At 52.6% G+C, this 26,352-nt stretch overlaps 2 protein-coding genes across 6 annotated transcripts in view; one reads left to right on the top strand and one right to left on the bottom strand.

The window, feature by feature from the left end:
* LOC125687497 (chromodomain-helicase-DNA-binding protein 8-like) overlaps positions 1–26,240 on the bottom strand; it is a gene marked incomplete at its 3' end in the record, with an annotated part of 105,163 nt that extends 78,923 nt beyond the window's left edge. The window contains 5 exon segments of the mRNA XM_048932668.1: positions 1,086–1,101; positions 1,103–1,342; positions 2,605–2,748; positions 16,190–16,366; positions 25,977–26,240. Coding sequence (XP_048788625.1) covers positions 1,086–1,101; positions 1,103–1,342; positions 2,605–2,748; positions 16,190–16,366; positions 25,977–26,165 — 766 coding nt within the window.
* LOC125687489 (shematrin-like protein 2) lies at positions 16,505–25,423 on the top strand. Of its 5 annotated transcripts, none has more exons than XM_048932664.1 (6): positions 16,505–17,697; positions 20,446–20,513; positions 21,404–21,436; positions 23,554–23,617; positions 24,039–24,156; positions 24,802–25,423. In XM_048932664.1, exons 1-6 carry the CDS (start codon positions 16,862–16,864, stop codon positions 24,841–24,843), a joined length of 1,161 nt encoding a protein of 386 aa, XP_048788621.1. In that variant the 5' UTR covers positions 16,505–16,861; the 3' UTR covers positions 24,844–25,423. The 5 variants fall into 5 exon arrangements, 4 of the variants coding, with proteins under 4 accessions (XP_048788621.1, XP_048788620.1, XP_048788622.1 ...); XM_048932663.1 differs by having other exon boundaries at positions 24,039–24,134; positions 24,940–25,423; XM_048932665.1 differs by lacking the exons at positions 21,404–21,436; positions 23,554–23,617; positions 24,039–24,156; positions 24,802–25,423 and having other exon boundaries at positions 20,446–20,772.
* Positions 26,241–26,352: the final 112 nt, after the last annotated feature.

A 26,352-nucleotide genomic window follows, 5' to 3' on the forward strand; every position in this document is an offset into this window, starting at 1 on the left:
TTTGGGGTGTTTCTGGGGTGGTTTTGGGGCGTTTTTGAGGCCTATGCTGACCGTTGATGAGGTAGGGGTGGTTTTGGGGTGGTTTTAAGGGGTTTTGGGGTGGTTTTGGGGTGGTTTTGGGTCATTTTGGGTTGATTTTGGGGTGGTTTTGAGGCCTATGCTGACCATTGATGATGTAGGGGTGGTTTTGGGGTGGTTGGGGTGGTTTTGGGGTGGTTTTGGGGTGATTTTGGGTCATTTTGGGGCGGTTTTGAGGCCTATGCTGATCATTGATGAGGTAGGGGTGGTTTTGGGGTGGTTTTGGGGTGGTTTTGGGGTGGTTTTGGGGTGGTTTTGGGGTGGTTTTGGGGCCTATGATGAGGTATGGATGGTTGAGGTGGTTTTGGGGTGGTTTGGGGTGATTTTGGGTCATTTTGGGGTGGTTTTGGGGCGGTTTTGAGGCCTATGCTGACCATTGATGATGTAGGGGTGGTTTTGGGGTGGTTTGGGGTGATTTTGGGGTGGTTTTGGGGCGGTTTTGGGGCGGTTTTGAGGCCTATGCTGACCATTGATGATGTAGGGGTGGATTTTAGGGTGGTTGGGGTGGTTTTGGGGTGGTTTTAAGGTGATTTTGGGGTGTTTTTGAGGCCTATGCTGACCGTTGATGAGGTAGGGGTGGTTTTGGGGTGGTTTTGGGGCCTATGATGAGGTATGGATGGTTGGGGTGGATTTGGGGTGGTTTTGGGGTGGTTTTGGGTCATTTTGGGGTGGTTTTGGGGTGGTTTTGGGGTGATTTTGGGGTGGTTTTGGGGTGGTTTTGGGGTGATTTTGGGGTGGTTTTGGGTCATTTTGGGGTGGTTTTGGGGCGGTTTTGGGGTGATTTGGGGTCATTTTGGGTCATTTTGGGGCGTTTTTGAGGCCCATGCTGACCGTTGATGAGGTAGGGGTGGTTTTGGGGTCATTTTGGGTCATTTTGGGGTGTTTTTGGGGTGGTTTTGGGGTGATTTTGGGTCATTTTGGGGTGATTTTGGGTCATTTTGGGGTGTTTTGGGGTGATTTTGGGTCATTTTGGGTCATTTTGGGGCGTTTTTGAGGCCCATGCTGACCGTTGATGAGGTAGGGGGTGGTTGCAGCACTTGCGCAGCTCCATCATGGTGTTGAGCAGGTTGGGCATGTTGGTGTGGCCGGCGCCTTTGGACAGGAAGGAGAAGTTCTTCTCCAGGATGGCCCTGTAGTATTTCTTCTGGATGTTGGTCAGCTCCACCTCGATGATGGTTTCCTGTTTGGGGGCCAGGTTCTTCTCCACGTCTTCCTTCAGGCGGCGGAGCATCATGGGCTTGAGGATGGCCTGCAGCTTCTGGACCTATGGGGGGAAATGGGGGGTTATAGGGGGGGAAATGGGGGGGATTTGGGGGTCAGAGGATGGTTTGAGGCCTATGGATCTATGGGGGGTTATAGGGGGGGGGGAAAAGGGGGGATTTGGGGGTCAGAGGATGGTTTGAGGCCTGTGGATCTATGGGGGGAAATGGGGGGGATTTGGGGGTCAGAGGATGGTTTGAAGCCTATGGATCTATGGGGTGGAAATGGGGGGTTATAGGGGGGGAAATGGGGGGTTATAGGGGGAGAAAGGGGGGGATTTGGGGGTCTGAGGATGGCCTGGAGCTTATGGATCTATGGGGGGAAATGGGGGGTTATAGGGGGGAAATGGGGGGTTAGAGGGGGGGAAAGGAGGGGATTTGGGGGTCAGAGGATGGTTTGAGGCCTATGGATCTATGGGGTGGAAACGGGGGGATTATAGGGGGGGAAATGGGGGGGATTTGGGGGTCAGAGGATGCTTTGAGGCCTATGGATCTATGGGGGGGAAATAGGGGGGTTATAGGGGGGGAAAGAAGGGGATTTGGGGGTCAGAGGATGCTTTGAAGCCTATGGATCTATGGGGGGAAATGGGGGGATTTGGGGGTCTTTGGGATGCTTTGAGGCCTATGGATCTATGGGGGGAAATGGGGGGTTATAGGGGGGGAAAGGAGGGGATTTGGGGGTCAGAGGATGGTTTGAGGCCTATGGATCTATGGGGGGAAATGGGGGGGATTTGGGGGTCAGAGGATGGTTTGAGGCCTATGGATCTATGGGGGGAAATGGGGGGTTATAGGGGGGGAAAGGAGGGGATTTGGGGGTCAGAGGATGGTTTGAGGCCTATGGATCTATGGGGGGAAATGGGGGGGATTTGGGGGTCAGAGGATGGTTTGAGGCCTATGGATCTATGGGGTGGAAATGGGGGGGATTTGGGGGTCTTTGGGATGGTTTGAAGCCTATGGATCTATGGGGGGAAATGGGGGGGATTTGGGGGTTTTTGGGATGGTTTGAGGCCTATGGATCTATGGGGGGAAATGGGGGGGATTTGGGGGTTTTTGGGATGGTTTGAGGCCTATGGATCTATGGGGGGAAATGGGGGGGATTTGGGGGTCAGAGGATGGTTTGAGGCCTATGGATCTATGGGGGGAAATGGGGGGTTATAGGGGGGGAAATGGGGGGGATTTGGGGGTCAGAGGATGCTTTGCGCCCTATAGATCTATGGGGCGGAAATGGGGGTCCAAATCTATGGGGTTTTTTGGGGTTTTTCCCCACCTGCTCCTCGGTTTTGAGGTCGCCGAAGTCCTTGAGGAATTCGGCCTCGGATGGAAACTGCGACGGCTCCAGGAAGTGGAGCAGGGAGAAAAGTTCCTCCACCGTGTTCTGCAGCGGGGTGCCGGTGAGCAGCACCTTGTGCTCCTGGTAGGGGGGGAAAGGGGGGCTGGGACCCATAGCAGCGCCGCTGCCCCATAGGGAGGGCTATAGGGCGGCCCTATAGGGCAGGGGAGGAACACAAACCCAACCCTGACCCCATAAAGAATGCAGGGCAGCCCTATAGGGCAGGGGAGGGCCACAAAGGGCCCCAATCCCAACCCAAACCCCATAGAGAGGGCTATAGGGCGGCCCTATAGGGCAGGGGAGGACCACAAAGGGCCCCAGACCCCATAAAGGCCTGCAGGAGAATCCTATAGGGAATAGGATGACCCCAAAGCCAACCCTGACCCCATAAGGAATGCAGGAGAATCCTATAGGGCAGGGGAGGACCCCAAACCCAACCCAGACCCCATAAAGACCCCAGACCCCATAAAGAGCTGCAGGAGAATCCTATAGGGCATGGCAGGACCCCAAAGGGCCCCAAACCCCATAAACAAGGTCAAGACAATCCTATAGGGCATGGGAGGACCCCAAAGCCAACCCTGACCCCATAAAGACCTGTAGGGCAGCCCTATAGGGCAGGGGAGGGCCACAAAGGGCCCCAGACCCCATAAGGAATGCAGGGCAGCCCTATAGGGAACAGGACGACCCTAAAGGATCCCAAACCCCATAAAGGCCTGCAGGAGAATCCTATAGGGCACAGAAAGACCCCAAACCCAACCCAGACCCCATAAAGACCCCAGACCCCATAAAGGCCTGCAGGAGAATCCTATAGGGCATAGGAAGACCCCAAAGCCAACCCTGACCCCATAAAGACCTGTAGGGCAGCCCTATAGGGCAGGGGAGGGCCACAAAGGGCCCCAAACCCCATAAGGAATGCAGGGCAGCCCTATAGGGAACAGGAGGACCCCAAAGCCAACCCTGACCCCATAAATGCCTATAGGGCAGCCCTATAGGGCAGGGGAGGACCCCAAAGGGCCCCTAAACCCAATCCAGACCCCATAAAGACTGCAGGAGAATCCTATAGGGCAGGGGAGGACCCCAAACCCAACCCAGACCCCATAAAGACCCCAGACCCCATAGAGACCTCCAGGAGAATCCTATAGGGAACAGCATGACCCCAAAGCCAACCCAGACCCCATAAAGACTGCAGGGCAGTGCTATAGGGCATGGCAGGACCCCAAAGGGCCCCAAACCCAACCCAGACCCCATAAAGAGCTACAGGACAATCCTATAGGGCAGGGGAGGACCCCAAAGCCAACCCTGACCCCATAAAGAATGCAGGGCAGCCCTATAGGGCAGGGGAGGGCCCCAAACCCAACCCAGACCCCATAAAGACCCCAGACCCCATAAAGAGCTGCAGGACAATCCTATAGGGAATAGGATGACCCCAAAGCCAACCCAGACCCCATAAAGCATGCAGGGCAGCCCTATAGGGCAGGGGAGGACCCCAAAGGGCCCCAAAGCCAACCCAGACCCCATAAATGCTTGCAGGACAATCCTATAGGGCATGGGAGGACCCCAAAGCCAACCCTGACCCCATAAATGCCTGTAGGGCAGCCCTATAGGGCAGGGGAGGGCCACAAAGGGCCCCAGACCCCATAAGGAATGCGGGGCAGCCCTATAGGGCATGGGAGGGCCCCAAAGCCAACCCTGACCCCATAAACACCTGTAGGGCAGCCCTATAGGGCAGGGGAGGACCCCAAAGGTCCCTAAACCCCATAAACAGCAGCAGGGCAGCCCTATAGGGAACAGGATGACCCTAAAGGACCCCAAAGCCAACCCTGACCCCATAAAGAATGCAGGGCAGCCCTATAGGGCAGGGGAGGACCCCAAAGGGCCCCAAACCCCATAAAGACTGCAGGGCAGCCCTATAGGGCAGGGGAGGACCCCAAAGGGCCCCAAACCCCATAAAGACTGCAGGGCAGCCCTATAGGGAACAGGAGGACCCCAAAGGACCCCAAACCCCATAAAGGCCTGCAGGAGAATCCTATAGGGCAGGGGAGGGCCCCAAAGCCAACCCTGACCCCATAAAGACTGAAGGGAGCCCTATAGGGCAGGGGAGGACCCCAAACCCAACCCAGACCCCATAAAGACCCCAGACCCCATAAAGAGCTGCAGGAGAATCCTATAGGGCATGGCAGGACCCCAAAGGGCCCCAAACCCCATAAACAAGGTCAAGACAATCCTATAGGGCATGGGAGGACCCCAAAGCCAACCCTGACCCCATGAATGCCTGTAGGGCAGCCCTATAGGGCAGGGGAGGGCCCCAAACCCCATAAAGAATGCAGGGCAGCCCTATAGGGCAGGGGAGGGCCACAAAGGGCCCCAGACCCCATAAGGAAGGCAGGGCAGCCCTATACGGAATAGGATGACCCCAAAGCCAACCCTGACCCCATAAATGCCTATAGGGCAGCCCTATAGGGCAGGGGAGGACCCCAAAGGGCCCCAGACCCCATAAACAGCTGCAGCACAATCCTATAGGGAATGGGATGACCCCAAAGCCAACCCTGACCCCATAAATGCCTATAGGGCAGCCCTATAGGGCAGGGGAGGGCCACAAAGGGCCCCAATCCCAACCCTGACCCCATAAAGACCTACACAACAATCCTATAGGGCATGGGAGGACCCCAAAGGGCCCCAAACCCCATAAGGAAGGCAGGGCAGCCCTATACGGAATAGGATGACCCCAAAGCCAACCCTGACCCCATAAATGCCTATAGGGCAGCCCTATAGGGCATGGCAGGACCCCAAAGGGCCCCAAACCCAATCCAGACCCCATAAAGACCCCAGACCCCATAAAGACCTCCAGGAGAATCCTATAGGGAATAGGATGACCCCAAAGCCAACCCAGACCCCATAAAGACTGCAGGGCAGCCCTATAGGGCAGGGGAGGGCCACAAAGGGCCCCAAACCCCATAAAGAATGCAGGAGAATCCTATAGGGAATAGGAGGACCCCAAACCCGACCCCAAAGTAAACCCAGACCCCATAAAGGCCTGTAGGGCAGCCCTATAGGGCAGGGGAGGACCCCAAAGGTCCCTAAACCCAACCCAGACCCATAAACAGCTGCAGGGCAGCCCTATAGGGCATGGCAGGACCCCAAACCCAACCCAGACCCCATAAATGCCTGTAGGGCAGCCCTATAGGAAACAGGAGGACCCCAAACCCAACATAGACCCCATAAAGGCCTGTAGGGCAGTGCTATAGGGCATGGGAGGACCCCAAAGCCAACACTGACCCCATAAATACCTGTAGGGCAGCCCTATAGGGAATAGGATGACCCCAAATGGCCCTAAGCCCAATCCAGACCCCATAAATGCCTGTAGGGCAGTGCTATAGGGCATGGCAGGACCCCAAAGCCAACCCTGACCCCATAAATGCCTGTAGGGCAGCCCTATAGGGCATGGCAGGACCCCAAAGCCAACCCTGACCCCATAAACGCCTGTAGGGCAGCCCTATAGGGCAGGGGAGGACCCCAAACCCAACCCTGACCCCATAAAAAAGGTCAAGACAATCCTATAGGGCACAGGAGGACCCCAAAGCCAACCCTGACCCCATAAAGACTGCAGGGCAGCCCTATAGGGCATGAAAGGACCCCAAACCCAACCCTGACCCCATAAACAAGGTCAAGACAATCCTATAGGGCATGGGAGGACCCCAAAGGTCCCCAGACCCCATAAACACCTTCAGGACAATCCTATAGGGAACAGGATGACCCCAAAGCCAACCCAGACCCCATAAAGAATGCAGGGCAGCCCTATAGGGAACAGGATGACCCTAAAGGACCCCAAAGCCAACCCTGACCCCATAAATGCCTGTAGGGCAGTGCTATAGGGCATGGGAGGACCCCAAAGGGCCCCAAACCCCATAAGGAATGCAGGGCAGCCCTATAGGGCAGGGCAGGACCCCAAAGCCAACCCTGACCCCATAAAGACTGCAGGGCAGCCCTATAGTGAATAGGATGACCCCAAATGGCCCTAAGCCCAATCCAGACCACATAAAGGCCTGTAGGGCAGCCCTATAGGGCATAGGAGGACCCCAAAGGACCCCAAACCCAACCCAGACCCCATAAAGGCCTGCAGGAGAATCCTATAGGGAATAGGATGACCCCAAAGCCAACCCTGACCCCATAAATGCCTATAGGGCAGCCCTATAGGGCAGGGGAGGACCCCAAACCCCATAAAGAAGGCAGGGCAGCCCTATAGGGCAGGGGAGGACCCCAAACCCGACCCCAAAGCCAACCCTGACCCCATAAACGCCTGTAGGGCAGTGCTATAGGGCAGGGCAGGACCCCAAAGGGCCCCAAACCCCATAAACAAGGTCAAGACAATCCTATGGGGCATGGGAGGACCCCAAAGCCAACCCTGACCCCATAAAGAATGCAGGGCAGCCCTATAGGGTATGGGAGGACCCCAAAGGGCCCCAAACCCCATAAACAGCAGCAGAGCAGCCCTATAGGGAACAGGATGACCCTAAAGGACCCCAAAGCCAACCCTGACCCCATAAGGAAGGCAGGGCAGTGCTATAGGGCATGGCAGAACCCCAAACCCGACCCCAAAGCCAACCCAGACCCCATAAAGGCCTGCAGGACAATCCTATAGGGCACTGAAAGACCCCAAACCCAACCCAGACCCCATAAAGACCCCAGACCCCATAAAGACCTCCAGGAGAATCCTATAGGGAATAGGATGACCCCAAAGCCAACCCAGACCCCATAAAGACTGCAGGGCAGCCCTATAGGGCAGGGGAGGACCCCAAAGGGCCCCAAACCCCATAAAGAAGGCAGGGCAGCCCTATAGGGCATGGCAGGACCCCAAAGCCAACCCTGACCCCATAAAGACTGCAAGGCAGTGCTATAGGGCAGGGGAGGACCCCAAAGGGCCCCTAAACCCAACCCAGACCCCATAAAGAGCTACAGGAGAATCCTATAGGGCATGGCAGGACCCCAAAGCCAACCCTGACCCCATAAAGAATGCAGGGCAGCCCTATAGGGCATGGGAGGGCCCCAAACCTGACCCAGACCCCATAAACACTTGTAGGGCAGCCCTATAGGGAACAAGAGGGCCCCAAAGCCAACCCTGACCCCATAAATGCCTATAGGGCAGCCCTATAGGGCAGGGGAGGGCCACAAAGGGCCCCAAACCCCATAAAGAATGCAAGGCAATCCTATAGGGCAGGGCAGGACCCCAAAGCCAACCCTGACCCCATAAAGACTGCAGGGCAGCCCTATAGGGCATGGCAGGACCCCAAACCCAACCCTGACCCCATAAAGACCTGTAGGGCAGTGCTATAGGGCAGGGCAGGACCCCAAAGTGCCCCAAACCCAACCCAGACCCCATAAAGACCTACAGGACAATCCTATAGGGAATAGGATGATCCCAAATGGCCCCAAACCCCATAAGGAATGCAGGGCAGCCCTATAGGGCATGGCAGGACCCCAAAGCCAACCCTGACCCCATAAAGACTGCAGGGCAGCCCTATAGGGCAGGGGAGGGACACAAAGGGCCCCAATCCCAATCCAGACCCCATAAAGACCCCAGACCCCATAAAGACCCCAGACCCCATAAAGACCTCCAGGACAATCCTATAGGGAATAGGATGACCCCAAAGCCAACCCAGACCCCATAAATGCCTATAGGGCAGCCCTATAGGGCAGGGGAGGGCCACAAAGGGCCCCAAACCCCATAAAGAATGCAGGAGAATCCTATAGGGAATACGAGGACCCCAAACCCAACCCAGACCCCATAAAGGCCTGCAGGAGAATCCTATAGGGAACAGGATGACCCCAAAGCCAACCCAGACTCCATAAACGCCTGTAGGGCAGCCCTATAGGGAATAGGATGACCCGAAAGCCAACCCTGACCCTATAAAGAATGCAGGGCAATCCTATAGGGCAGGGGAGGACCCCAAAGGGCCCCTAAACCCAATCCAGACCCCATAAAGACCTACAGGACAATCCTATAGGGAATAGGAGGACCCCAAGGCCAACCCAGACCCCATAAAGAATGCAGGGCAGCCCTATAGGGCATGGCAGGACCCCAAAGCCAACCCTGACCCCATAAATGCTTGCAGGGCAGCCCTATAGGGCATGGCAGGACCCCAAAGGGCCCCAGACCCCATAAGGAATGCAGGGCAGCCCTATAGGGCATGGCAGGACCCCAAAGCCAACCCTGACCCCATAAAGGCCTGCAGGAAAATCCTATAGGGAATAGGATGACCCCAAACCCAACCCCAAAGTAAACCCAGACCCCATAAAGGCCTGTAGGGCAGCCCTATAGGGCATGGCAGGACCCCAAAGGGCCCCAAACCCCATAAGGAATGCAGGGCAGCCCTATAGGGCAGGGCAGGACCCCAAAGGCCCCAAACCCAACCCAGACCCCATAAAGACCTACACGACAATCCTATAGGGCATGGCAGGACCCCAAAGCTAACCCTGACCCCATAAAGACCTCGAGGACAATCCTATAGGGCATGGGAGGACCCCAAAGGTCCCCAGACCCCATAAACACCTTCAGGACAATCCTATAGGGAACAGGATGACCCCAAATGTCCCCAAACCCCATGAAGAGCTGCAGGACAATCCTATAGGGAATGGGATGACCCCAAACCCAACCCTGACCCCATAAAGACCTGTAGGGCAGCCCTATAGGGCAGGGGAGGACCCCAAAGGGCCCCAAACCCCATAAAGACTGCAGGGCAGCCCTATAGGGCAGGGGAGGGCCACAAAGGGCCCCAGACCCCATAAGGAATGCAGGGCAGCCCTATAGGGAATAGGATGACCCCAAATGGCCCTAAGCCCAATCCAGACCCCATAAATGCCTGTAGGGCAGTGCTATAGGGCATGGCAGGACCCCAAAGGGCCCCAAACCCCATAAAGGCCTGCAGGAGAATCCTATAGGGCACTGAAAGACCCCAAATCCAACCCAGACCCCATAAAGAATGCAGGGCAGCCCTATAGGGCATGGCAGGACCCCAAAGCCAACCCTGACCCCATAAATGCCTGTAGGGCAGGCCTATAGGGCATGGCAGGACCCCAAAGGGCCCCAAACCCAACCCAGACCCCATAAAGAGCTACAGGAGAATCCTATAGGGAACAGGATGACCCCAAAGCCAACCCTGACCCCATAAAGAATGCAGGGCAGCCCTATAGGGCAGGGGAGGGCCCCAAAGGGCCCCAAACCCCATAAAGGCCTGCAGGACAATCCTATAGGGCACTGAAAGACCCCAAACCCAACCCAGACCCCATAAAGACCCCAGACCCCATAAAGACCTCCAGGACAATCCTATAGGGAATAGGATGACCCCAAAGCCAACCCTGACCCCATAAAGACTGCAGGGCAGTGCTATAGGGCAGGGGAGGGCACCAAAGCCAATCCAGACCCCATAAAGAATGCAGGGCAGCCCTATAGGGCATGGCAGGACCCCAAAGGGCCCCAAACCCCATAAAGGCCTGCAGGAGAATCCTATAGGGCACTGGAAGACCCCAAACCCAACCCAGACCCCATAAACACCTGCAGGAGAATCCTATAGGGAATAGCATGACCCCAAAGCCAACCCTGACCCCATAAAGACTGCAGGGCAGCCCTATAGGGAATAGGATGACCCTAAAGGACCCCAAAGCCAACCCTGACCCCATAAGGAATGCGGGGCAGCCCTATAGGGCATGGGAGGGCCCCAAAGGGCCCCAAACCCCATAAGGAATGCAGGGCAGCCCCATAGGGCACAGGATGACCCTAAAGGACCCCAAAGCCAACCCTGACCCCATAAAGAATGCAGGGCAGCCCTATAGGGCATGGGAGGACCCCAAACCCAACCCAGACCCCATAAAGAATGCAGGGCAGTGCTATAGGGAACAGGAGGACCCTAAAGGACCCCAAACCCCATAAGGAATGCGGGGCAGCCCTATAGGGCAGGGGAGGACCCCAAAGGGCCCCAAACCCCATAAGGAATGTGGGGCAGCCCTATAGGGCAGGGGAGGGCCCCAAAGGGCCCCAAACCCAACCCTGACCCCATAAAGACCTGTAGGGCAGCGCTATAGGGCAGGGGAGGACCCCAAAGGGCCCCAATCCCAATCCAGACCCCATAAAGACTGCAGGGCAGCCCTATAGGGCAGGGGAGGACCCCAAAGCCAACCCTGACCCCATAAAGACCTCCAGGCCAATCCTATAGGGAACACGAGGACCCCAAAGGGCCCCAGACCCCATAAAGAATGCAGGGCAGCCCTATAGGGAACAGGATGACCCTAAAGGACCCCAAAGCCAACCCAGACCCCATAAAGGCCTGCAGGAGAATCCTATAGGGCACTGAAAGACCCCAAACCCAACCCAGACCCCATAAAGACCCCAGACCCCATAAAGGCCTGCAGGACAATCCTATAGGGAATAGGATGACCCCAAAGCCAACCCTGACCCCATAAATGCCTGTAGGGCAGTGCTATAGGGCATGGCAGGACCCCAAAGGGCCCCAAACCCAACCCAGACCCCATAAAGACCTACACGACAATCCTATAGGGCATGGGAGGACCCCAAAGCCAACCCTGACCCCATAAATACCTGTAGGGCAGCCCTATAGGGAATAGGATGACCCCAAATGGCCCTAAGCCCAATCCAGACCCCATAAATGCCTGTAGGGCAGCCCTATAGGGAACAGGAGGACCCTAAAGGACCCCAAAGCCAACCATGACCCCATAAAGACTGCAGGGCAGCCCTATAGGGCAGGGGAGGACCCCAAAGGGCCCCAAACCCCATAAACACCTGCAGGAGAATCCTATAGGGCATAGGAGGACCCCAAAGCCAACCCAGACCCCATAAAGACCCCAGACCCCATAAAGACCCCAGACCCCATAAAGAGCTGCAGGACAATCCTATAGGGCACTGGAAGACCCCAAACCCAACCCAGACCCCATAAAGAATGCAGGGCAGCCCTATAGGGCAGGGGAGGGCCACAAAGGGCCCCAATCCCAATCCAGACCCCATAAAGAGCTACAGGACAATCCTATAGGGCAGGGGAGGGCCCCAAAGCCAACCCTGACCCCATAAACGCCTATAGGGCAGCCCTATAGGGCAGGGGAGGGCCACAATGGCCCCAAACCCCATAAGGAATGCAGGGCAGCCCTATAGAGCATGGGAGGACCCCAAATGGCCCTAAACCCAACCCAGACCCCATAAAGACTGCAGGGCAGCCCTATAGGGCACGGAAGGATCCCAAAGGGCCCCAGACCCCATAAGGAATGCAGGGCAGCCCTATAGGGAACAGGATGACCCTAAAGGATCCCAAACCCCATAAAGGCCTGCAGGACAATCCTATAGGGCACAGAAAGACCCCAAACCCAACCCAGACCCCATAAAGACCCCAGACCCCATAAAGGCCTGCAGGAGAATCCTATAGGGAATAGGATGACCCCAAAGCCAACCCTGACCCCATAAATGCCTATAGGGCAGCCCTATAGGGCAGGGGAGGGCCACAAAGGGCCCTAAACCCAACCCTGACCCCATAAATGCCTGTAGGGCAGCCCTATAGGGAACAGGAGGACCCTAAAGGATCCCAAAGCCAACCCTGACCCCATAAAGGCCTGTAGGGCAGCCCTATAGGGCATGGGAGGACCCCAAAGGGCCCCAAACCCCATAAGGAATGCAGGGCAGCCCTATAGGGCATAGGAGGACCCCAAAGCCAACCCTGACCCCATAAAGAAGGTGAAGACAATCCTATAGGGCATGGGAGGACCCCAAACCCAACCCAGACCCCATAAAGACCCCAGACCCCATAAAGGCCTGCAGGACAATCCTATAGGGAATAGGATGACCCCAAACCCAACCCTGACCCCATAAATGCCTGTAGGGCAGTGCTATAGGGCATGGCAGGACCCCAAAGGGCCCCAAACCCCATAAACAAGGTCAAGACAATCCTATAGGGCATGGGAGGACCCCAAAGCCAACCCTGACCCCATAAAGAATGCAGGGCAGCCCTATAGGGAACAGGAGGACCCTAAAGGACCCCAAAGCCAACCCTGACCCCATAAAGGCCTGCAGGAGAATCCTGTAGGGAATAGGATGACCCCAAACCCAACCCAGACCCCATAAACAGCTGCAGGGCAGCCCTATAGGGCAGGGGAGGACCCCAAACCCAACCCAGACCCCATAAACAGCTGCAGGGCAGCCCTATAGGGAACAGGATGACCCTAAAGGACCCCAAAGTCAACCCTGACCCCATAAAGACTGTAGGGCAGCCCTATAGGGCAGGGGAGGACCCCAAAGCCAACCCTGACCCCATAAATGCCTGTAGGGCAGCCCTATAGGGCAGGGGAGGACCCCAAAGCCAACCCTGACCCCATAAACACCTGTAGGGCAGCCCTATAGGGCATGGCAGGACCCCAAACCCAACCCAGACCCCATAAATGCCTGTAGGGCAGCCCTATAGGGCATGGGATGACCCCAAATGTCCCTAAAGATGTCCAAGATCCCATAAAAGCTCACAACCCCACACCAGATCCATTCACCTCAGGCTCTTGCACTTCTTGACTCCATGCACCCCACCAACATCCTCACCCCCCCCCCCCCACCTTATAGGGTCTCCCCTCACCCCCCAACCCCCCTATATGGGATTTCCTCACCCCACAACCACCCCATATAGGATTTCCCCCCCCTTATAGGGTTTCCCATGACCCCATACCAGATCCATGTGCTTCAGGCTCTTCCCCCTTTTGAGTCCACATGTTCCAACATCCTCACCCCCCCCCCCACCTTATAGGGTCTCCCCTCACCCCACAACCGCCCTATATGGGATTTCCTCACCCCATAACCACCCTATATGGGATTTCCTCACCCCATAACCACCCTATATGGGATTTCCTCAACCCACAACCACCCTATATGGGATTTCCACCCCCCAAAACCCCATAGGATTCTGCTGGACCCCATATCAGATCCAGGTGTTGAGGCTCTTCCACTTCTTCACTCCATGCACCCCACTGACATCCTCATCCCCCCCCAACTTATAGGGTCTCCCCTCACCCCCCAACCACCCTATATGGGATTTCCACCCCCCATAACCACCCTATATGGGATTTCCACCCCCCATAACCACCCTATATGGGATTTCCTTTCCCCCCCTGACCCCATAGGGTTTCCTCTGATCCCATATCAGCTCCATCAAGCTGAGGCTCTTCCACTTCTTCTCTCCATCCACCCCAACATCCTCAGCCCCCCCCCCCCCCTTATAGGGTCTCCCCTCACCCCCCAACCACCCTATATGGGATTTCCTCACCCCATAACCTCCCTATATGGGATTTCCACCCCTCACAACCACCCTATATGGGATTCCCCCCCCTTATAGGGTCTCCCCTCACCCCATAGCCACCCTATATGTGATTTGCCCCCCCTTATAGGGTCTCCCCTCACCTCACAGCCGCCCTATATGGGATTTCCACCCCCCCCAGCCACCCTATATGGGATTTCCTCACCCCAAACACCCTATATGGGATTTCCACCCCCCCAACCGCCCTATATGGGATTTCCCCCCCCTTATAGGGTCTCTCCTCACCCCATAACCACCCTATATGGGATTTCCCCCCCCTTATAGGGTTTCCTCTGACCCCAACCCCATACCAGACCCACATACATGAGGCTCTTCCACTTCTGGTCTCCATGCACCCCACCAACATCCTCATCCCCCCCCCCCCAACTTATAGGGTCTCCCCTCACCCCACAACCACCCTATATGGGATTTCCACCCCATAACCACCCTATATAGTATTTCCACCCCCCCCAGCCACCCTATATGGGATTTCCACCCCCCATAACCACCCTATATGGGATTTCCCCCCCCCTTATAGGGTCTCCCCTCACCCCCCAACCACTCTATTTCCTCACCCCATAACCTCCCTATATGGGATTTCCATCCCCCCCAACCACCCTATATGGGATTTCCCCCCCCTTATAGGGTCTCCCCCCCCCACAGCAGATCCATGTGCTTGAGGCTCTTCCACTTCTTGACCCCATCCACCTCAATGACATCCTCAGCCCCCCCCCAACTTATAGGGTCTCCCCTCACCCCATAACCACCCTATATGGGATTTCCTCACCCCATAACCACCCTATATGGGATTTCCTCACCCCATAACCACCCTATATGGGATTTCCACCCCCCAAGACCCCATAGGGTTTCCCCTGACCCCATATCAGATCCATTAAGCTGAGCCTCTTGTTCTTGTCTCCATCCTCCTCACCAACATCCTCAGCCCCCCCCCACCTTATAGGGTCTCCCCTCACCCCACAACCACCCTATATGGGATTTCCCCCCCCTTATAGGGTTTCCTCTGACCCCAACCCCATTCCAGACCCACATACCTGAAGCTCTTCCACTTCTTGACCCCTCAGCCTCCCACCAACTTATAGGGTCTCCCTTCACTCCCCAACCACCCTATATGGGATTCCCCCCCCTTATAGGGTCTCCCCTCACCCCATAACCACCCCATATAGGATTTCCCCCCCCTTATAGGGTTTTTCCCCCCCCCATACCAGATCCATGTGCTTCAGGCTGTCCAGCAGCTTGCAGTTCCTCTTCCAACATCCTCAGCCCCCCACCAACTTATAGGGTCTCCCCTCACCCCCCCCCCCCACCTTATAGGGTCTCTCCTCACCCCATAACCACCCTATATGGGATTTCCTCACCCCAGCCACCCTATATGGGATTTCCACCCCCCCTAACCGCCCTATATGGGATTTCCCCCCCCTTATAGGGTTTCCTCTGACCCCAACCCCATACCAGACCCCCATACCTGAAGCTCTTCCACTTCTTGCCCCCATCCACCTCACCAACATCCTCAGCCCCCCCCACCAACTTATAGGGTCTTCCCTCACCCCCCCCCCCTTATAGGGTCTCCCCTCACCCCACAGCTGCCCTATATGGGATTTCCACCCCCCAAAACCCCATAGGGTTTCCTCTGACCCCATATCAGATCCCCATACCTGAGGCTCTTCCACTTCTTGACCCCATCCACCTCACTGACATCCTCATCCCCCCCCCACCACCTTATAGGGTCTCCCCTCACCCCATAACCACCCTATATGGGATTTCCTCACCCCATAACCACCCCATATGGGATTTCCCCCCCTTATAGGGTTTCCTCTGACCCCAACCCCATACCAGACCCACATACATGAGGCTCTTGCACGTCTTGACTCCATGCACCCCACCAACATCCTCAGCCCCCCCACCTTATAGGGTCTCCCTTCACCCCCTAACCACCCTATATGGGATTTCCTCACCCCACAACCACCCTATATGGGATTTCCCCCCCCCTTATAGGGTTTCCTCTGACCCCAACCCCATTCCAGATCCCCATACCTGAAGCTCTTCCACTTCTTGTCTCCATGCACCCCACCAACATCCTCATCCCCCCCCCACCTTATAGGGTCTCCCCTCACCCCATAACCACCCTATATGGGATTTCCCCCCCTTATAGGGTTTTTCCCCTGACCCCATACCAGATCCATGTGCTTCAGGCTGTCCAGCAGCTTGCAGTTCCTGTTCTTGAGGCGATGCGCCTCGTCGATGATGACGCAGCGCCATTCGATCTCGCGCAGCTCGGGGCAGTCGGACAAAATCATCTCAAAGGTGGTGATGAGGGCATCGAATTTGTAGGCGCCGGGGATCAGGCGACCCTATAAGATAGAAACCCTAAATGTGACCCCATAAAACAGACCCTAAATGTGACCCTATAAGATAGAAACCCTAAATGTGACCCCATAAAACAGACCCTAAATGTGACCCTATAAAACACAGACCCTAAATCTGACCCTATAAAACAGACCCTAAAAGCTCTGACCCTATAAAACACAAACCCGAAATGCTCTGACCCTATAAGATTCATTTGATGGGGTTTCGGGTCGCCCTTCATCCCAATGCTGTTGGTTGGGGTTTGAGGCTTGGGATGGGGCTTTTATGGGGCTTTTATGGGGTTTTTATGGGGTTTTTATGGGGTTTTTATGGGGTTTTGAGGCTCCTTTTCATCCCCTTCCTTTCCTTCACCCTTAGGAGGACCTAAAAGGGTTTTTATGGGGTTTTTATGGGGTCCTTATGGGGTTCTTATGGGGTTTTGATGCTCCTTATCACCCCCTTGCTTTCCTCCATCCTCTCTAGGATCTAAAAGGGTTCTTATGGGGTTCCTATGGGATCTTATGGGGTTCTTACGGGGATCTTATGGGTTCTTGTGGGGTCCTTATGGGGTTCTTATGGGGTTCTTATGGGGTTCTTATGGGTTCTTATGGGGTTCTTATGGGTTCTTATGGGGTCCTTATGGGGTCCTTATGGGGTCCTTATGGGGTTCTTATGGGGTTCTTATGGGTTCTTATGGGTTCTTATGGGGTTCTTATGGGGCTCTTATGGGGTTCCTATGGGTTCTTATGGGGTCCTTATGGGGTCCTTATGGGGTTCTTATGGGGTTCTTATGGGGCTCTTATGGGGTTCTTATGGGGTTCTTATGGGTTCTTATGGGGTTCTTATGGGGTCCTTATGGGGTTCTTATGGGGTTCTTATGGATTCTTATGGGTTCTCATGGGGTTCTTATGGGGCTCTTATGGGGTTCTTATGGGGTTTTTATGGGGTTCTTATGGGGTTCTTATGGGTTCTTATGGGGTCCTTATGGGGTTCTCATGGGGTTCTTATGGGGCTCTTATGGGGTCCTATGGGGTTCTTATGGGGTTCTTATGGGGTCCTTATGGGGTTCTTATGGGGTCCTTATGGGGTCCTTATGGGGTCTTTATGGGGTTCTTATGGGGTCCTTATGGGGTCCTTATGGGGTTCTTATGGGTTCTTATGGGGTTCTTATGGGGTTCTTATGGGGTTCTTATGGGGTTCTTATGGGGTTCTTATGGGTTCTTATGGGGTCCTTATGGGGTTCTTATGGGGTTCTTATGGGGTTCTTATGGGGTCCTTATGGGGTTCTTATGGGGTTCTTATGGGTTCTTATGGGTTCTTATGGGGTTCTTATGGGGTTCTTATGGGGTTCTTATGGGGTTCCCTATAAAACACAAACTCTAAATGTGACCCTATAAAACAGACCCTAAATGTGACCCTATAAAACACAAACCCTAAATGTGACCCTATAAAACAAACCCTAAATGTGACCCTATAAAACAAACCCTAAATGTGACCCTATAAAACACAAACCCTAAATGTGACCCCATAAAACAGACCCTAAAAGCTCTGACCCTATAAAACACAGACCCTAAATGTGACCCTATAAGATAGAAACCCTAAATGTGACCCCATAAAACAGACCCTAAATGTGACCCTATAAGATAGAAACCCTAAATGTGACCCCATAAAACAGACCCTAAATGTGACCCTATAAGATAGAAACCCTAAATGTGACCCCATAAAACAGACCCTAAATGTGACCCTATAAAACAAACCCTAAATGTGACCCCATAAAACAGACCCTAAATGTGACCCTATAAAACACAGACCCTAAATGTGACCCTATAAAACACAAACCCTAAATGTGACCCTATAAAACAGACCCTAAATGTGACCCTATAAAACACAGACCCTAAATGTGACCCTATAAAACACAGACCCTAAATCTGACCCTATAAAACAGACCCTAAATGTGACCCTATAAAACACAAACCCTAAATGTGACCCTATAAAACAAACCCTAAATGTGACCCTATAAAACAGACCCTAAATGTGACCCTATAAAACAAACCCTAAACGTGACCCTATAAAACAGACCCTAAATGTGACCCTATAAAACACAGACCCTAAATGTGACCCTATAAAACAAACCCTAAATGTGACCCTATAAAACAAACCCTAAATGTGACCCTATAAAACACAGACCCTAAATCTGACCCTATAAAACAGACCCTGAAAGCTCTGACCCTATAAAACACAGAGCCTAAATCTGACCCCATAAAACAGACCCTAAATGTGACCCTATAAGATAGAAACCCTAAATGTGACCCCATAAAACAGACCCTAAATGTGACCCTATAGGATAGAAACCCTAAATGTGACCCCATAAAACAGACCCGAAAAGCTCTGACCCCATAAAACAAACCCTAAATGTGACCCTATAAAACAGACCCTAAATGTGACCCCATAAAACAGACCCTAAAAGCTCTGACCCTATAAAACACAGAGCCTAAATCTGACCCTATAAAACACAAACCCTAAATGTGACCCTATAAAACAAACCCTAAATGTGACCCTATAAAACACAGACCCTAAATGTGACCCTATAAAACAAACCCTAAATGTGACCCTATAAAACAAACCCTAAATGTGACCCTATAAAACACAAACCCTAAATGTGACCCTATAAAACACAAACCCTAAATGTGACCCTATAAAACAGACCCTAAATGTGACCCTATAAAACAGACCCTAAATGTGACCCTATAAAACACAAACCCTAAATGTGACCCTATAAAACAAACCCTAAATGTGACCCTATAAAACAAACCCTAAATGTGACCCTATAAAACAGACCCTAAATGTGACCCTATAAGATAGAAACCCTAAATGTGACCCCATAAAACAGACCCTAAATGTGACCCCATAAAACACAGACCCTAAATCTGACCCCATAAAACAGACCCGAAAAGCTCTGACCCTATAAAACACAGACCCTAAATCTGACCCCATAAAACAGACCCTAAAAGCTCTGACCCTATAAAATACAAACCCTAAAAGCTCTGACCCTATAAAACACAAACCCTAAATGCTCTGACCCTATAAGATTCATTTGATGGGGTTTCGTGTCGCCCTTCATCCCAATGCTGTTGGTTGGGGTTTGAAGCTTGGGATGGGGTTTTTATGGGGTTCTTATGGGGTTTTTATGGGGTTTTGAGGCTCCTTTTCATCCCCTTCCTTTCCTTCACCCTTAGGAGGACCTAAAAGGGTTTTTATGGGGTTTTTATGGGGTCCTTATGGGGTTCTTATGGGGTTTTGATGCTCCTTATCACCCCCTTGCTTTCCTCCATCCTCTGTAGGATCTAAAAGGGTTCTTATGGGGTTCCTATGGGTTCTTATGGGTTCTTATGGGGTTCTTATGTGGTTCCTATGGGGTTCTTATGGGGTTCTTATGGGTTCTTATGGGGTTCTTATGGGGTTCTTATGTGGTTCTTATGGGGTTCTTATGGGTTCTTATGGGGTTCTTATGGGGTTCTTATGGGGTTCTTATGGGTTCTTATGGGTTCTTATGGGTTCCTATGGGTTCTTATGGGGTTCTTATGGGTTCTTATGTGGTTCCTATGGGGTTCTTATGGGGTTCTTATGGGTTCTTATGGGGTTCTTATGGGGTTCTTATGGGTTCTTATGGGGTCCTTATGGGGTCCTTATGGGGTCCTTATGGGGTCCTTATGGGGTTCTTATGGGGTCCTTATGGGGTTCCTATGGGGTTCTTATGGGGTTCTTATGGGGTTCTTATGGATTCTTATGGGTTCTTATGGGGTTCTTATGGGGTTCTTCTGGGTTCTTATGGGGTTCCTATGGGGTTCTTATGGGGTTCTTATGGGTTCTTATGGGGTTCTTATGGGGTTCTTATGGGTTCTTATGGGGTTCTTATGGGGTTCTATGGGGTTCTTATGGGGTTCTATGGGGTTCTATGGGGTTCTATGGGTTCCTATGGGGCTCTTATGGGTTCCTATGGGGCTCTTATGGGTTCTTATGGGTTCCTATGGGTTGTTATGGGTTCTTATGGGGTTCCTATGGGTTCCTATGGGGTCCTTATGAGGTTCTTATGGAGTTTCAAGCCTCCTTATCATCCTCCTTCCTTTCCTTCACCCTTAGGAGGATCCAAAAGGGTTCTGATGGGGTTCTTATGGGGTTCCTATGGGTTCTTATGGGGTTCTTATGGGGTTCTTATGGGGTTCCTATGGGGTTCTTATGGGGTTCTTATGGGGTTCTTATGGGTTCTTATGGGGTTCCTATGGGTTCTTATGGGGTTCTTATGGGGTTCTTATGGGGTTTCAAGCCTCCTTATCATCCTCCTTCCTTTCCTTCACCCTTAAGAGGATCTCAATGGTTCTTATGGGGTTCCTATGGGTTCTTATGGGGTTCCTATGGGTTCTTATGGGCTTCTTATGGGGTTCTTATGGGGTTTCAAGCCTTCTTATCACCCCCTTCCTTTCCTGCATCCTCTGTAGGATCTAAAAGGCTTCTTATGGGGTTCTTATGGGTTCTTAGGGGTTCTTATGGGGTTTCAAGCCTCCTTATCACCCCCTTCCTTTCCTCCATCCTCTCTAGGATCTATAAGGGTTCTTATGGGGTTCTTATGGGTCCTTATGGGGTTCTTATGGGTTCTTATGGGGTTCTTATGGGGTTTCAAGCCTCCTTATCACCCCCTTCCTTTCCCCCACTGTTAGTAGGATCTAAAAGGGTTCTTATGGGGTCCTTATGGGGTTCTTATGGGGTTTCAAGCCTCCTTATCATCCTCCTTCCTTTCCTCCACCCTTAAGAGGATCTCAATGGTTCCTATGGGGTTCTTATGGGGTTCTTATGGGGTTCCTATGGGTTCCTATGGGGTTCCTATGGGTTCCTATGGTTCCTTATGGTTCCTCACCCTGCCATCCTTGCAGTACATCTCATACTGCTGATGGGGTTCTTATGGGGTTCCTATGGGTTCTTATGGGGTTCCTATGGGTTCCTATGGGTTCTTATGGGGTTCTTATGGGGTTCCTATGGGTTCCTATGGGTTCTTATGGGTTCCTATGGGGTCCTTATGGGTTCCTATGGGTTCTTATGGGGTTCCTATGGGTCCTTATGGGGTCCTTATGGGGTTTCAAGCCTCCTTATCATCCTCCTTCCTTTCCTTCACCCTTAGGAGGATCCACAAGGGTCCTTATGGGGTTCCTATGGGTTCTTATGGGTCCTTATGGGGTTCTTATGGGGTTCTGACCCTCCTTATCACCCCCTTCCTTTCCTCCATCCTCTGTAGGATCTAAAAGGGTTCTTATGGGTTCTTATGGGGTTCTTATGGGGTTTCAAGCCTCCTCATCATCCTCCTTCCTTTCCTTCACCCTTAAGAGGATCTCAATGGTTCTTATGGGGTTCCTATGGGGTTCCTATGGGTTCTTATGGGGTTCCTATGGGTTCCTATGGGTTCTTATGGGGTTCCTATGGGTTCATATGGGGTTCTTATGGGTTCCTATGGGGTTCTTATGGGGTTCCTATGGGTTCCTCACCCTGCCATCCTTGCAGTACATCTCATACTGCTGATGGGGTTCTTATGGGGTTCCTATGGGGTTTCAAGCCTCCTTATCATCCTCCTTCCTTTCCTTCACCATTAAGAGGATCTAAAAGGGTTCTTATGTGTTCCTATGGGGTTCCTATGAGTTCTTATGGGTTCTTATGGGTTCTTATGGGTTCTTATGGGTTCCTATGGGTTTCTTATGGGGTTCTGAGCCCCCTTTCCCCCCTCTGCTCCTTCCCCCCCCCCCACAGCCATTTTTGGGGGCACCATGGCAGGATTTGGGCCCCCTTCCTCACCCTGCCATCCTTGCAGTACATCTCATACTGCTGATGGGGTTCCTATGGGTTCTTATGGGGTTCTTATGGGTTCTTATGGGGTTCCTATGGGTTCTTATGGGTTCCTATGGGTTCCTATGGGGTTCCTATGGGTCCTTATGGGGTTCCTATGGTTTCTTATGGTTCCTCACCCTGCCATCCTTGCAGTACATCTCATACTGCTGATGGGCTTCTTATGGGGTTCCTATGGGGTTTCAAGCCTCCTTATCATCCTCCTTCCTTTCCTTCACCCTTAAGAGGATCTCAATGGTTCTTATGGGGTTCCTATGGGTTCCTATGGGGTTCTGATGGGGTTCTTATGGGTTCTAAGCCTCCTTTTCATCCCCTTCTTTTCCTACACCCTTAGGAGGAACCTAAAGGGTTCTTATGGGTTCTTATGGGGTTCTTATGGGTTCTTATGGAGTTCCTATGGGGTTCCTATGGGGTTCCTATGGTTCCTATGGGTTCCTCACCCTGCCATCCTTGCAGTACATCTCATACTGCTGAATCATCTGCCTGGAAGCCAGGCTGCCGTGATAAACGATGCTGTTCATCTCGGTCCAGGTGTTGAATTCCCTTTCCCAGTTGGTGATGGTGGAAAGGGGGGCGAGGACTGAAAAAGGGCCCCGGAGCCTCGTGAGCAGCGCCTGCCTTTCCTGCATCCTCTGGGGGATCCCAAAGGGCTTCTATGGGGTTCTATGGGCTTCTATGGGGTTCTATGGGGTTCTTATGGGTTCTTATGGGGTTCCTATGGGGTTCTATGGGGTTCTATGGGGTTCTATGGGGTTCTTATGGGTTCTTATGGGGTTCTTATGGGGTTCTTATGGGGTTCTTATGGGGTTCCTATGGGTTCTTATGGGCTCTTATGGGTTCCTATGGGGTTCCTATGGGTTCTTATTGGGTTCTTATGGGTTCCTATGGGTTCTTATGGGGTTCTTATGGGGTTCTTATGGGGTTCTTATGGGGTTTCAAGCCTCCTTATCATCCTCCTTCCTTTCCTTCACCCTTAAGAGGATCTCAATGGTTCTTATGGGGTTCCTATGGGTTCTTATGGGGTTCTTATGGGGTTCTTATGGGGTTCCTATGGGTTCCTATGGGTTCCTATGGGTTCCTCACCCTGCCATCCTTGCAGTACATCTCATACTGCTGATGGGGTTCTTATGGGGTTCCTATGGGGTTTCAAGCCTCCTTATCATCCTCCTTCCTTTCCTTCACCCTTAAGAGGATCTCAATGGTTCTTATGGGGTTCTTATGGGGTTCTTTTGGGGTTCTTATGGGGTTTCAAGCCTCCTTATCATCCTCCTTCCTTTCCTTCACCCTTAGGAGGATCCAAAAGGGTTCTTATGGGGTTCCTATGGGTTCTTATGGGGTTCTTATGGGGTTCCTATGGGTTCCTATGGTTCCTTATGGCTCCTCACCCTGCCATCCTTGCAGTACATCTCATACTGCTGATGGGGTTCTTATGGGTTCCTATGGGGTTCCTATGGGGTTTCAAGCCTCCTTATCATCCTCCTTCCTTTCCTTCACCCTTAGGAGGATCTAAAAGGGTTCTGATGGGGTTCTGATGGGGTTCTTATGGGGTTCCTATGGGGTTCTATGGGGTTCTTATGGGTTCCTATGGGTTCCTATGGGTTCCTATGGGTTCCTATGGGGTTCCTATGGGTTCCTATGGTTCCTATGGGTTCCTCACCCTGCCATCCTTGCAGTACATCTCATACTGCTGATGGGGTTCTTATGGGGTTCCTATGGGTTCCTATGGGCTCCTATGGGTTCCTATGGGTTCCTATGGGTTCTTATGGGGTTCTTATGGGGTTCCTATGTGTTCCTATGGTTCCTTATGGTTCCTCACCCTGCCATCCTTGCAGTACATCTCATACTGCTGATGGGGTTCTTATGGGGTTCTTATGGGGTTCCTATGGGTTCCTATGGGTTCTTATGGGTTCCTATGGGTTCTTATGGGGTTCCTATGGGTTCTTATGGGGTTCCTATGGGGTTCTTATGGGGTTCCTATGGGTTCCTCACCCTGCCATCCTTGCAGTACATCTCATACTGCTGATGGGGTTCCTATGGGTTCCTATGGGTTCCTATGGGTTCCTATGGGTTCTTATGGGTTCCTATGGGTTCCTATGGGTTCCTATGGGTTCCTATGGGTTCTTATGGGGGTTCCTATGGGTTCTTATGGGGTTCCTATGGGTTCCTATGGGTTCCTATGGGTTCCTCACCCTGCCATCCTTGCAGTACATCTCATACTGCTGAATCATCTGCCTGGAAGCCAGGCTGCCGTGATAAACGATGCTGTTCATCTCGGTCCAGGTGTTGAATTCCCTTTCCCAGTTGGTGATGGTGGAAAGGGGGGCGAGGACTGAAAAAGGGCCCCGGAGCCTCGTGAGCAGCGCCTGCCTTTCCTGCATCCTCTGGGGGATCCCAAAGGGCTTCTATGGGGTTCTATGGGGTTCTATGGGTTCTATGGGGTTCTTATGGGTTCCTATGGGTTCCTATGGGTTCTTATGGGGTTCTTATGGGTTCCTATGGGTTCCTATGGGGTTCCTATGGGGTTCCTATGGGTTCCTATGGTTTCTTATAGTTCCTCACCCTGCCATCCTTGCAGTACATCTCATACTGCTGATGGGGTTCTTATGGGGTTCTTATGGGGTCCTTATGGGGTTCCTATGGGTTCCTATGGGTTCTTATGGGTTCCTATGGGTTCCTATGGGTTCTTATGGGGTTCTTATGGGGTTCTTATGGGTTCTTATGGGTTCTTATGGGTTCTTATGGGTTCTTATGGGGTTCTTATGGGGTCCTTATGGGGTCCTTATGGGGTCCTTATGGGGTTCTTATGGGGTCCTTATGGGGTTCTTATGGGCTTCTTATGGGGTTCCTATGGGTTCTTATGGGTTCCTATGGGGTTCCTATGGGTTCTTATTGGGTTCTTATGGGTTCCTATGGGTTCTTATGGGGTTCTTATGGGGTTCTTATGGGGTTCCTATGGGTTCTTATGGGTTCCTATGGGGTTCCTATGGGTTCTTATTGGGTTCTTATGGGTTCCTATGGGTTCTTATGGGGTTCTTATGGGGTTCTTATGGGGTTCTTATAGGGTTCTTATGGGGTTCTTATGGGTTCTTATGGGGTTCTTATGGGGTTTCAAGCCTCCTTATCACCCCCTTCCTTTCCTCCATCCTCTGTAGGATCCAAAAGGGTTCTTATGGTGTTCTATGGGTTCCTATGGGGTTCCTATGGGGTTCCAATGGGGTTCTTATGGGGTTCTGAGCATCCTTATCACCCCCTTCCTTTCCTCCATCCTCTGTAGGATCCAAAAGGGTTCTTATGGGGTTCTTATGGGGTTCTTATGGGGTTCCTATGGGTTCCTATGGGTTCTTATGGGGTTCCTATGGGTTCCTATGGTTTCTTATGGCTCCTCACCCTGCCATCCTTGCAGTACATCTCATACTGCTGATGGGGTTCTTATGGGTTCTTATGGGGTTCTTATGGGGTTCCTATGGGTTCCTATGGGTTCCTACGGGTTCCTATGGGTTCCTATGGGTTCCTATGGGTTCTTATGGGTTCTTATGGGGTTCCTATGGGGTTCCTATGGTTCCTATGGGTTCCTCACCCTGCCATCCTTGCAGTACATCTCATACTGCTGATGGGGTTCCTATGGGTTCCTATGGGTTCCTATGGGTTCCTATGGGTTCCTATGGGTTCTTATGGGTTCTTATGGGGTTCCTATGGGGTTCCTATGGGTTCCTATGGGTTCCTCACCCTGCCATCCTTGCAGTACATCTCATACTGCTGAATCATCTGCCTGGAAGCCAGGCTGCCGTGATAAACGATGCTGTTCATCTCGGTCCAGGTGTTGAATTCCCTTTCCCAGTTGGTGATGGTGGAAAGGGGGGCGAGGACTGAAAAAGGGCCCCGGAGCCTCGTGAGCAGCGCCTGCCTTTCCTGCATCCTCTGGGGGATCCCAAAGGGCTTCTATGGGGTTCTATGGGGTTCTATGGGGTTCTATGGGGTTCTTATGGGTTCCTATGGGTTCCTATGGGGTTCTTATGGGGTTCTTATGGGTTCCTATGGGTTCCTATGGGGTTCCTATGGGTTCCTATGGGTTCCTATGGTTTCTTATAGTTCCTCACCCTGC

The sequence above is a fragment of the Lagopus muta genome (assembly GCF_023343835.1).
Source record: "Lagopus muta isolate bLagMut1 chromosome 35 unlocalized genomic scaffold, bLagMut1 primary SUPER_35_unloc_1, whole genome shotgun sequence".
Taxonomy (NCBI): domain Eukaryota; kingdom Metazoa; phylum Chordata; class Aves; order Galliformes; family Phasianidae; genus Lagopus; species Lagopus muta.

Bases quoted from the DNA above. Each gene is read 5' to 3' on its own strand.
- LOC125687489 (XM_048932663.1), top strand. From the start codon at position 16,873: ATGGGATCTTATGGGGTTCTTACGGGGATCTTATGGGTTCTTGTGGGG. The intron at 17,698-20,445 runs GTTCTTATGGGG...GGTCCTTATGAG, and splicing joins TCTTATGGGGTTCTTATGGG to GTTCTTATGGAGTTTCAAGC. The intron at 23,618-24,038 runs TTCCTTATGGCT...GGGTTCCTATGT, and splicing joins GTTCCTATGGGTTCCTATGG to GTTCCTATGGTTCCTTATGG.